The sequence below is a fragment of the Aplysia californica genome, unplaced genomic scaffold (genome assembly GCF_000002075.1).
Source record: "Aplysia californica isolate F4 #8 unplaced genomic scaffold, AplCal3.0 scaffold00019, whole genome shotgun sequence".
NCBI classification, from domain to species: domain Eukaryota; kingdom Metazoa; phylum Mollusca; class Gastropoda; order Aplysiida; family Aplysiidae; genus Aplysia; species Aplysia californica.
The window spans coordinates 1,776,726-1,790,103 of NW_004797289.1; the positions used below are offsets into that span (position 1 = coordinate 1,776,726).

General features: G+C 38.5%; 1 protein-coding gene across 3 annotated transcripts in view; it reads right to left on the reverse strand.

The window, feature by feature from the left end:
* Window positions 1–12,018, reverse strand: part of LOC101855694 (acetyl-CoA carboxylase) — a gene marked incomplete at its 5' end in the record, with an annotated part of 72,560 nt that extends 60,542 nt beyond the window's left edge. For all 3 annotated transcript variants that reach the window (XM_035971817.1, XM_035971815.1, XM_013086742.2), the window contains 12 exon segments: window positions 110–222; window positions 1,019–1,100; window positions 1,531–1,785; window positions 2,317–2,480; window positions 3,146–3,307; window positions 4,693–4,866; window positions 6,653–6,862; window positions 7,478–7,689; window positions 10,035–10,133; window positions 10,761–10,952; window positions 11,340–11,478; window positions 11,895–12,018. In XM_035971817.1, coding sequence (XP_035827710.1) covers window positions 110–222; window positions 1,019–1,100; window positions 1,531–1,785; window positions 2,317–2,480; window positions 3,146–3,307; window positions 4,693–4,866; window positions 6,653–6,862; window positions 7,478–7,689; window positions 10,035–10,133; window positions 10,761–10,952; window positions 11,340–11,478; window positions 11,895–12,018 — 1,926 coding nt within the window.
* Window positions 12,019–13,378: the final 1,360 nt, after the last annotated feature.

Genomic DNA, 13,378 nt, shown 5'->3' on the forward strand with positions numbered 1-13,378 from the left:
TTAGCGTTATAAGTTATATAATACTAGAAAGAAAGAAATATACCCTAAACATTGCATATTATTTATTAGCGAGACTATACTATGATAGACAAGCTCCAGCTGTGTGTACCTGGAGCCTCCCACAGAAAGCAGCAAACCCCCGTCACTGAGCCTGTGAGCCTCCAGGTCAAGGGTCGACTGGTTCATAACCAACAGATAACCAATGGGACCTGTCTTCACAACCTGGGGAAGCAAAAAAAACATTTTTTTAAAAAAAAATACCTCATCAGACTCTTATCGATGTTTCCTCCTTTGCAATCAACATGAAAGCATGACACTTTAAAAAAATAATATCATTGAACATTTTCCCTGAATATGAATAAAATCATACATGACCCATTGGGTGATCAAGTCCAACATTTTGCTTTTTTCAAAACCGAGTTTTGTTTATTCTTTTCATCGACAAAGCATTGAGAACATGAGATGAAAATTAAGAACATTTCATTATGAGAGCACATGATAAAGTTGAGAATTTGTAAAAATCACGCTTGTAGAGACACATGTATCAAGTTTAAAGAAAGCTTCAACAGATCATCTTTTGAAGCAAATGTTGTAAGCACAAAAAAAGTGATATAATTTGAGCTTTTTTTTCCCCAATATGTTATGGAAAAAAATGTCCAAAGAAAAAACATAAAATAAAACAGGGTCAATCTTAAGACAGATCCAAGTCGGCTGCTTTGGGCCCCAGCACACAAAAAGGATCAGTCCCTTGTCAGGCTGAAAGTAAACACTTAAAGTTTCGCTGGTCACTGCACACAAAAAACTGAAACAAAAACTTTACAGACAAGAGTATTCTTGTCGCAACACAGTCACAATTATCTACAATCACCTACAGATGTAAGTATCCTCAAGGTCTGGGTACATTTTTCAAATGTCCTTGGCCGTTAATTTTTTTTAATGTACCTGTTACAAAATCGAATATTAATTTCATTTTATGATAATAATATACAAATTACTAGAACTAAAGAGGGATGCTGACCTTCAGTCTAAACTTGATCCCTTCCAAGATGAACTCGACGTCAGCACAATTCTTCAAGGAGTATGACGGCTGAATTTGACCTCTGGTAAAATGAAAAAACAAACAGAAATGTTTAAGTATACATGAATTAAGCTTGATTCTCCAATACACAAAAACTTTTGCACATGCTATAAAATCTTAGTACACAGTAAAGACAACATCAATGCATCCTGTCTTTTCATAATCAATTCTGGATGTCACTCAAGTTGCCATAGTGCACCTTACTCTTAATCTACTCTTACGTTTTTTATGGTGAATTTTCCAGCTTGCCTCATAAGTAAGGGCAATCATGTTTGTGTTGTCCACCTCCTATGAAAGAACTGTAATAGAAAACAAACGATTCAAACCTCTACCTTTAAAAAAATAAATAGAACAAGACCGAACACAGATGATCTGCAACAAAAATAACGGTTAAATTAATAAAAGTTTCTTTCTTGAAACTATGTTCGAGACATGAAAAATGTTGAACTCACTTTTCCAGAGAGGTCTGGAACTCCTGAAATCCCCCGAGAATTGCCTGGTCAGCGATGTGCAGAGCTCCACAGACCACACCAAGCATGAGGTCAGGCTTCTCTGCCTGGACTTTCTCTGCGATCAGTTTGTCCAGCCAGGCGGTGGTGATCCCGTTGTTCTGGTAGGTGTCAGTCTCCAACAGTTTGATCAAGTACTCCACGGTCGTGCGGAAGTCGCCTCGGATAGACAGCTCCTTCAGGGCCACCACAAGATTTCTGGAACAAACAAAATGAAAGGAAAAGAAGAAAATATAAAGTTAACTCTGATTAAAGCCTTTCAAAAGCAAGACAATGTTTACCTGGACAAAGACATAAATGCTGGATATATATTACTGAACAGTATAATACCGATTTCTTCTTTTAGAACTTTAAATAAATCACCACAGTTTAGAGAGCTAAAGTGAAGCTGTCATGATGCTTCCACCGAAAGCAATAAGCAAGGCCAAAAGAAACGTGCATCTAAACAGTTTAATTTCTAAAAATGAGTAACAGCACCAAATTACAATTTGAGCATTCTTCTAAAGATCTCACAGAAAAGTACTTGTATTAATAGTTGTAAAGCACACAAAGCATGTTATATAAAAATTATTATTATTATTATTATTATTGTTATTAGAGTATATCTAAATTCCACCAACAACAACAACAAAAAATAGAGAAAAAATGAGACAAATTAGCCTCCACAAAGACTTACGATGAAATGATGAGATATTAGACACGAACAGACTCTAAATTTACAAGACTCACTCTCTGGCATCCTCCCTGTCCTCGCCCCAGGAGAAACAATGTCCAAACTGGGAATCAGCAAACTCATGCAGACCACCGGAGGCGATGACGCTGAAGTAGCCCCATACATTCTTGCTGCTGCGAAAATTCAGCTCCTGGACTGTTCCTGAGCTGGGTTTGAATCCCTGGGGCAAAGAAAACAAGACACAATTTGAGCCATTGTTGACCCAGAAGTGTACAGGACCAATGTAATCGTGAACAAACCTAAAAGCAACAGCTTGTACTGTAAAAACATTGTACCACACACCACACTCTTTCTCCCATTTGCGATAAAAATTAAAAAGTCATTTATTTCACAGGAAAGTCCATACGTACACAACAAATCTCAGTCAAATTATAATGAAAGTGTCAAAAAACAGAAAACTCCTTGTCACGCATTCTATGCAGCCATAGGAATATCAGTGCTACAGAAACTATTAACAAGAGAAGAAAATTAGAATTCAAAGACAAGACTTTAAAGACTATACAAAAGAAGAAAATTAGACTTCAAAGACAGACTTTCAAGACAGACTATCCAACAGTCACCATATGACATCTGAACAAAAGCTCAACTGAGGACAATTCTACAAAAAGGCAGGAAAATTCCTATGTCCATCATGGAAGTGGCATGAGATTTTTTCAGGAGAAGCCACAGAGTCAAGCCTAAGCCCTCTTTGAAGAGCTGTTTTTAATGAATTTGTGACAGAATACCTTGTTACAAACTACAATTCTATTTTCACCAAAAGCAAAGAATCGGTCAGTAATGTGTCCTTTGAATTCTCCTTCAAAACCTATAACAGACAATAATCACCTCGTCTGGGTTTTCACTGGTGATTCTTGCAGCAATCACATGACCTCTGGGACAAGGTTTCATTTGTGGCTCGTCAAAGTCAATTTCTGAATCGCCCCAGGGCTCCATGCCATACAGAATTCGAATGTCCTTGATTCGGTACAGAGGGAGACCCATCGCCACCTGTCAACAACAGTAACGCAAAGTGATAACATAATCCGTTCTATTGGTTTAAAGGATGGTTTTATCAAAGAAGTTAAACTGGACAAGTATCTAAAACTTACCACAAAATTTGAGATAAACATACATATATGCATGGCGCTCATATGACCTTTTGCAGTTGCGAGCGTTGTAAAAACCTCACTAAACTAAACATACATATATTCACAAGTGATGGTTTGAGCAAGAACTTAATTGATTAAATGTGTGTATGCCTAAAGAAAGGTACCAAAAGTCAGATTTTGACCATTTTGAGTTAAGGGTTGTACCTTATAGGAAATTCACAGCTGAACACAGTGGTGTTTTGAATTTTTGAGATATCTCAAGTACTTTTTGAGATATCTCAAGTACTTTTTGAGATATTGCACATTTTGTGAGGTAGGTTATAAAGATCTGATTTTGAGAAAATTAGGTTTAAGGTTAGGACACATACAAACTTGAAAAAACGATGATTCGTTTGTTTCTAATGTATTTATTCATGGAAAATTCATTTCCAGGAAATTTGGGTTCAGTTGACATCAATATCAGGATTAGAATTCAATGGTAAAACATAACGGGGAAGAGAAAATACGCTTCAAGAATAGATTTTAGCACCTTCTAAAAGCAGTTTTCATCATCTCTTTAAAAAATACCCTAGTCTCAAAATTATTCACAATAAAATATTTAGAAGTCAAATAAATGAAAACCCTTTTAACACATTAAAAAAAGGTGGAACTATCATTTTTTTATGGAAACACATTTTGGTCAAAAAAGTGATTTTTTCTCATTATCAGCCTGTAGCTCAAAATGGTCTGTGGCGACTTTTGGTACCTTTCTCTAGGCATACACACAAATTATAAAAATTCAGTCAAATGCAAATTTAAATGCAATCAAGCCACAAATGGTAGAACAATGTGAAACAAAATTAATACTCATGTACGTTCTTTTGTTTAAATAATAGAGCAAACAGTCTCTGACATTTGGAAATTGCACTACAAGAAAAGTAAGTTGCAAAAGTGATTATTATCCCAAGTCATCTCTCTATTATCATAAATCACATAACAGAAAAGAAAAGTGAAAACAAATACATTGACAGAGCAAAGGCAAAAAAATAAGTACTGACTCTTTTCTATCAAATTCTCAAACTAACTTTATCTCTTTCTTGCAGTAGGCAGATCAACAACAACAACAAAAACAGCAACACAAACAACAACAACAACAAGAACAACAACAGCAACACACGTCCCCTACTAAAATTCCCCATCTCCTTTGCATCTTACCTGTATTTATGCAGCTTTTCTATAGCTTGACCAGTAACAATAACAAATCCTCCCTACCAAATTTCTCAATCTCTCTTTGATCTCTCTCACCTGTAGCTGTGCCGCTGGCAGGTTGATGTCTGCTACCATCTCTGTGCACGGGTGCTCCACCTGAAGTCTGGGGTTCAGCTCTAGGAAGTGAAAGTTGTCTTCATCAGCGTTGTAAAGATACTCCACCGTGCCCGCGCTCACATAGCCCACCATCTTAGCCAGAGTCACAGCAGCCTGTAGGGAGAGAGAGAGGAGGGGACTACAGTCATTGCTGGGTGTACACAAGGGATAGACTACAATGTTGGTTCTGTTTCATGACACATGAAAAAAAAAAGGTCTTCAAAATGGAAGGTTTAAATTTTGTGGCGTCGGTGGCCTAGTGGTTAGGCTATCGGACTCGTAATCGTGAGGTTGCGGGTTCGGGGGTTGGATCCGCAGGTCCGACATTGTGTCCTTGGGAAAGGCACTTTACACGAATTTTCCTCACTTTACCCAGGTGGAAATGGGTACCCAGCTATAGACAGTGAAAGATCTTGTCAGTTTGTTAGTGTTTGAGCGCTTAACCAGCTGCTTGCACTGCATGCTTTCCGGGAAGCTGAGAATATTTCTAAGTGTTCTATGGTCTGCTGGGGTAATAATATAGTGTAAAGCGCATAGAGCTTGCTTTCGAGTGGGGACATGCGCTATACAAATGCCATTTATTATTATTATCATTAAATCCCACGTGACCCTTTCTCCCAAAGTGCAGATTTGTTTTCCACTTATTTCACCAAAAAAAGGAAGATAAGGAATCTCAAAAATGTCTCTTTTTCTCTCTGAACTGAAAATGGAGACATCACATCCATTAACAGAGGATATAAACTCAAAGAGAAACAAAACACTTCAGCAGACCTGCCACTCTAAGAAACCACAAAAAATCAGGATCTCAGGGAGAAAAAATGGGGATTTGGTGAAAAAAATCGGGATCAACAGAAATCACCAAGGTGATTGCCAAAGCTGACTTAAAAATTTTTCTAGAGGTGTCCATAAATAACGTGGCCTATATGCCTTCTGTGTGTCTTTGTTTGTTTGCATGCGAGCGTGTGTGTGAGTGTGTGTGTGTGCGTGCGTGCGTGCGAGTTATCATTATTTTTTGTAAATTCTGAAGCATCGCTTCAAGCACTCCTAGTCCAAGTGTCTATACCCCCCCTACCAATAAGTCCCGAAATACATGACCCGTCAACGGACAGTCCCCGAGAGGCAAAACTCACACGGTGATGTCATGTCACTTGACACAAATGCGCGATTGAAACAATTTTACTAACGGGTCCGACTAACTGCACGTTCACACAAAACACTCGGATGAGCGACAGTCATTCTACTTCTAGGATAACGACGGCGGCCGACCGACCAAATGTACCAACAAATCTCTTATCCCTCATAAAGCGTTCAGATTAAAGCAACGACAACGGCCGTATGTTAGTCTTGTCAGCACAGTCACATACAGTTGTGTAAGGGTTAGAAAGACTGCCGCTCGTCCGAGTGTTTGATGTGAACGCGCAGTTACCAGACTTCGGACAAGGCTTGTTTTGAAAGTAACAGCGGAACTACAATTATTATCAATTATTTGTATGTCCCAAATTGCAACAGTTACCAGGCTATCATCGGAGAATTCTGAGTGCGGGCAAAGATCACACACAACTTGGGGCGAGTCAACTACTAAATGAGGCATCGATATTTCAGGAAATAGTGCTCCGAGTTCCTACTGACAAAAAGTTCAACAGGTGCTTCCCGCGATTAAGGGAAGGCAGAGTAAGTTTTTTAAAAAATCCGGCACAACAGCAGACTGGGACAAAAAAATCGGGATACACGTGATCGAAATCAGAAAAATCGGGATGCTTGAGATTTGGGGAAAAAAAATCGGGATATCTCGACTAAATCGGGATGAGTGGCAGGTCTGCTTCAGCATCCTTTGTTACAAGACTTCTAGAAATTTCCAAACATGTTGTCACCACCCTAAACACCCTACAGCAGTTCCCACCTTTTCCATCCTCTCAAAGACATCAGCCTTGGCTATGACTGCCGGGGCCTCTTCAATAATCTTCTGATGTCTCCGCTGGATAGAGCAGTCTCGGCCAAAGAGGGAAATAGCGTTGCCATACTTGTCAGCCAGTAGCTGGACCTCCAGATGGCGGGCAGCTGACGCAAGTTTCATGATGAAAATCGGAGAACCTGGCACTTCCTGTTGTACCTGAAAAGGGAGATAACAAAAAGGGTTGGCACATAAGACAATGGGGCTTCTCAACAAAAAATGTTTGAATTAGAAAATACATACTCTTCACATAAAAATACTTTGCTTTCAAAGAAACAGTAGGACGTCTATTCACACATAAAAATATTAACTGATGACTCAACTTCTTTCCTTGTAGTAATAAACCTTGACAATACTTTCAACAGAATAGCTTAACAGAATCATTGCACTAGAGCATACCAAATATTACATGAAAGCCATGGGCCACATCTCACAAGATACAAGAACAACAGCAATAACTAAGATGATATGAGAAAAAAAGTATAACTGAGAAGCTCTGGATCGATAACAACAACATAACAACAACTGAGAAGTAGCCCTCATTTTTTTCCATCAATCTATTGATACAGTATCGAAAATATAAACAGGGAGTGATGCAACTTAATTTTCAGTAGTTCAATGAACACAAAAAAGGCACCAGCATGACAAATAATTCTTTTTTATTTGTCATTTTGCTGGGTGGGAGGATGAAAGTCATGTGTTGCAGTTCGTTGTAAATCTTTGTTGTTTTCTTAAAGTAGGGGACAGCCCCTTCTATTTTCTTCAAATCCTTACTTGTCGGAAAAAGTTGGGAAACTCCTCTGCGTTTTCAACTTTCCTGATGCCCTTTCCTCCACCACCCTCCGAGGCCTTGATCATGACAGGGAAACCGATTCTTTTGGCAGCTTCCAACCCCTCCTCACAATCAGCGGAGCAGCCTTTGCGGTAAAGGTCCGAGGGCACAATGAGAGTCTTCCCTTTGATGTCACCGGGGCTTAGAGTCAAACCTGGGAGAAAGATGAACAATACAACAACACTTGTAATCCTCCCGAGCTGTAGCTCAGTAGCAAAATCAACCCACAAGCATACTCATACACACACAAAATCATGTACGCACACATACACACACACACACACACACACAGCATAAACACCAGCAATAATAACATACCCTGACGTTATTGTAATAATATTCTCTTATTACTGAGATTCATTAACATTCTTCACCAAAGCCACGCTACAGCCATAGTTGATCCTCCAGGAAGAACAAATCAGTATCAAGAAAATAATTTTTTTCAAAACATCTATTTCTCTGGTAATCAGTGCAAATCTCCAATTTGGTGAAAGCTTTCAAAATCTGTTCAGTCAAGGACAGAGCCTTAAGTCTGACAGCAGCTTCTCCAGCCATTAAATTTAAGGTAGTCCAAGCTGTCTTTACCTGAATTCTGAAAGAAAGCAAATCCTACCCATTGGTTTAAACAGATTTGACCAAAATATGCAGCTCAAATACAGGAGAGTAGTCAGCATTCCATGTTGTAGAAAAAAGTCTTGTCAATTTTACATTCACTGACTTAATGGCCAACACATCAGAACATGACAAGCTCCAATGTCAACTAGAGAACTTGTATTTGTGAACCTTTGATAACTAAAAATCATATACTGGCAATGTATATACCAGTGCCAAAGCACTGATTTATGCCACTGTAAACATTAAAAACGTATGTACCAGACCTGCACACCACTCCATGACAAAAAGTAGTTTTCCTCAGAATCTTTCTTGGAAATTGGAGTCGGGGGGAGTTTTCAGAATCCCAGTAAATTCAGATTGCATTATGGATCGATATTGGCAAATACGCACAAATAAAAAAGTATTGTCTCCTCATTTACAATAAGTCGTGCAAATATGGCAAATAAACCGGTGTATTCACACGTCATTTATCAAAAGCTGTGATTGACTGATGGAAATCATACCTGCCAACATTGCCAGGGGCAAAATCTGTAGTTGACGCAAATTTTTGTCAAAAAATCTGTAGTTGACCTAAAAAATCTGTAGTCGGCCATATTACCACTTGTCGCATACTTAATTTGGGACCCGTATTAATATTTTGACCCACATCACATACGCATGAATGTGTTTGCGACTTCAAACAAATGTAGAATTTAGTAGAAAATGACAAAGAACAAAAAAATATGACAAATATGAAAACTACCAGAGGAAAAAAACAGAAGCAAAGAAGAACAGATGAAGAAAAGGTGGGCCTTGGACGACTTAGGCCTAGCCTTGGCCCTTTGCCTCTGCAGAGTGTACAAGGTAAGAGTACGACGGATCCCGACTCCACACAAGGCCTGCACCAAAGCGCGTTTTGCAGACAGTTCTAGATCTAGATCCAGTAGTAATCAAAAAATTTAGAATACTAAAATTTGCTTCCAAGTTCAGTTTTTGTCCCCCCCCCCCCCCCCCCCCTCCCCCGATTGTATCTTTTAAAAAATCAATAACCCCCCCCCCCCTTCCAGAGTCCTATACTTTGCAGCGCTCACTTTGAATGAACTTTGGTGACCCCTACAATTGCCGGTGCTCACAATGTGATGGAACGCGCAGGTTCATTGACCGGTCACAATGGCGAGCCCGACAAGACGCTTGTATAACTATAACTTTCTTTTCTTTTCCTTTTCTTTCACAATGACAGCACAGGACAAATATTGATTTATTTTCAAGGCGACACAGTGTTTGCCATGCACGGCCGGCATGTTGTTACAATTAATGTTGCGTTATCAAACTACTACCAGCAAATTTCTGGGTGGTAACGAAAGTGAAAGTATATCTTGATTATCCCGATCAAACGTCGGTATCACACATACACTTCCGCTTGCCACCATAGCCGCCTGTCTGCGTGAAGAAACATACTCTAGGGGAAGCCGAATGAATATCACAATCATGACCGGCAAAAATGAACTTAAGGGCGTTATCGGGTTTGGTTTTCAAATATTCGATAACTTTCTCAAATTCCTGGGTGATTCCCAGGGCCTGGCAGTCACCCTGCTGAATCACGAAGTCGGTGGTTTATCTCTCAAAATCGGTGGATCGGTAGATTGACCAAAAAGTCGATGATCTACCGATTTTTTCAGTCGGGTTGGCAGGTATGCGAAATGTAATTCAAGAAAAAATTTGGATATTATGAAAATCCGATCCGGGTTCTTCCACAGACATTAAAAAAGAATGCTGAGGATTCTGACTTTATCAGACTTCTTGGCAGGTCTGTATATACCTGAGAGAACTAAGAATGTACATATACAATGTCCTAAGCCAAGACACTTATTTGTGAATCTATAAAAACTACCATGATGAACATACCCGAGCCACTCCAGGGTAGCGTGGGTACCCCGGCTGTCTGTGCGACGATGGAGGAAGCGATTTTGTCTCCCAACGACCACATAGCGTTCTCAGGAGGACCTGTAGACAAATGGAAATAATGCTAAAATGAGGGAACTCATTAGCATAGAAGTAAGATGCTTGGCCTTCATGCGTAAGTGCCCGGTTTGATCCTGAATTTGTGAGGGCCTGGTCAAAAGATAATTTTGGGTCTTCTCTCAAGTTTTCACACCCTCGTCTCCAGGGTAGGTGAGACTGGGTACATAGTAAATGAAGATAATGTAAAACAACTCAGAGGGCCCTTGCATATGATAAAGATGTCACAATGATGAACCATCAGAGAACAGTAAGCCCTACCAAAAGTAAAGAAACTACTGTCATCATGTAAAGTTATAAGTACCTCGGAGACAAAAAAAATCCTAGAGTATCTCTGAGAACTTCATAATATTGCCTAAAATGGGACAGACTCTACATTCTACAAGGAAATGGTTGTACATGTCAACATCTGTCAGGTGAAGAACTCAGTCTGATATACAGTGAGCTAACATAGCAGAAGAAGACACTCAGTTTAAAACTATTCTTTTAACACTTTTCCTTTTGAAATGTGTCCACACAGCGTTCATTCATTTCACGCAAAAACTAAAATACCCATAAACAAAATAAATCTGTACCGACAAGGCCAATAATCCCTCTTCATCAATATCATACCTATAAATTCAATTCCATTCCTGTGAAGTAGCTCTGGCAGTTTAGGGTTCTCTGAGGCGTGACCCCAGCCTGCCCAGACCGCCTGCACCGGGATACGCTTTGCAATATCCAAGATAAGTTCCACATTGGCGTAGTTGTTGTTGTTGGTGCCACCGGGGACTGGCACATACTGGTCAGCCATGCGGATGTACTCTAGAAAGAACAAAAGGAAAAATACACAAATTATTTCTTATTATAGAACCAGGCAATGAAATCACTTGAGTAAATTTCTATGCTGTAACTCACCTTTGCAAGTTAGCAACGCTTCCAAGAAAAAAAAATATTCAATGAATTAGCAGTCCATATTTTAAGTTTTATGAGCGAAAAGCTCCATCCCAGCTAAATAAAAGTAAGGTCAAATCAAAATAATGTAAACATGTTTTACACATCTACCACAGTTACCTTGACAAAAACGCCCTTTGAGTTGTAATAAAACTAATGACATTAGAAACTCATTCTTGTCTGCAAGAGGCAAAAATTCCTCACTAAACTGCAATTCAAGATGTGTTTAATACAGTTAAACTTAAACCATTCCCATACCTGCATTAGCTTTCAAGTCTTCAGGTGTGACCATGACCACAAACTTGATGGCGCGCTCGTTCCGAAACATCTCATAGGCCCATCGACGCACAGAGCGCATGCATTTGACAGCAGCAATTCCATTGTTTGCAATGAGAACCTGTTCAAAACAGAGTGATTAGTCCACTAGAGAGACATAACTACATGACTACATTCACATTAATTAGTTTTAAATAATCCAATTTAATCAAGCATTCAGATAAAACAGAAGCCCCTTTAATTTTAAAATATATTTATATTGACCTGGACTGTATGACAAAAGACAAAATCTTATTTTTCAACGGGGACATTTTTTTAATCAACAGTAGTTTTTTTTTAAAGAAAATAATCATTAAGCTTTTTAATGTTAAATATGTTCCTTTAATAATATTGCTACTAATATTTTATTAAAAGTTATAAATAAACCAACATACATTTGACAGCATTTATGAATATATTACAGATTCATAATCTACCAACTGTCTATTGGGTAAGAAATTGATGAATCGAAACCATAAAAACTGAACCAGTCTCTACCTTGTTAATAACAACTGATCCTCCAAAATTTTTCACAAACTCTTCTGGAGTAGCGACACAAAAGTCTTTGATGTACGACCTCCTTCTTGTTGAAGTGTCCAGTGAGATACCGGACATAGTATGCCTGAAACAAAAAAAAGGGACATTTGAAAGCAAAGCACTGATAAATAAATCGGAAAAAAAGTACATTTTAATCTTAACAAGGACTGACACTACTGGAGGTTACAGAAACCATCAAACTGTAAGAGTCTCACTACTAACACTTTCACTAGTTCTGGATATTTGATATCAATTTGTTGCTTCTCATATTAAATTAGTGCTCTTCCTTTTATTAAAGGCATTATAAAGTGCGACTTCCACCAACTTTTAGCTGGTTTTAGCAGGGTGGTGATGACATTGCTCTGCCGCGTTAACTCACTTGAGTCTCTTCCCCTATATTTACTGAATGCCCTGCCAACCCAGTGACCTAATCCCCTGTCATTACGGGATGTGCTTTATCGATCGATATCTCAGGTGTTTTTCGGTCACAAGCTACGGGAAGCGGTAAGCCAACAGCTGACCCACTTGTTTCCTTTCTTCAAGAATTAGGAGAAGTTTATGTGAGATATTTTTTAGCTGTAATGGACTCGGTCAGTCACCCCGCATTGCGATAGATGATTTTATTACAACTTGGGTACACACAAAAACTGCGTAACCCCCAGACATTGCCATTTCAAAATACTGACAAAATAAAAACTATTCTGTCAAATTAGATGCAGTTTGTTCTTCTCTGTGAAAGCATTTCTTTCTTTCTCTTGTTGCATTTTAAAAAATTATTTATAGCTTTCACAGTATTTGTGTTTTTAAAATGCTTAATCCCAAAAGTGTCTGGCTGCAATAGTTGTTGGGTGAAAAATAGCTCAGGCTCAAGCGAGTTATGCCTATACTTTTATTATTGCAAAGGAAAGCTGGCATGTGTTTTCCAGGATAAAAACAGTGACTCATCAACACAACATTCTAGAAAAGTGCATCCCTATTACTCATTCTGTACCAAACTTTACTGCTTTTACCGACTTTTGACACTTCAGTTTGCACTGAATGGCCCTCAATTAGTGTATTAAAAACAAAACAAGAAAAAAAAGCCTAGGCCTAATGATATTTTGGACAATTTAACTCAAATGCAAAGTGTGTCTACCTAGCCCACACTTTAACTTTGTCTTTCGGTCAGAACACAACGTTTTATGTTACTGTTGTACATTGTATTGTATTGTAAAGACCTCAGAGCCAGTGTTCTTAATCGATTAATCGGGGTTAAGTGCTAATATAAATGTCATTTATTATTATTATTTATGCATGCACGTTTCCGTTCATATGTGAAAAAGGATCTTATGAAATTATTAAAAAAGAAAACTACATAAGATTTCGGCCTGGTTTTATTTTGAAGTTACATACAAATATCAACAATGATTTGGCAAAAGCTCAATTTGAATTTGAATGACACATAT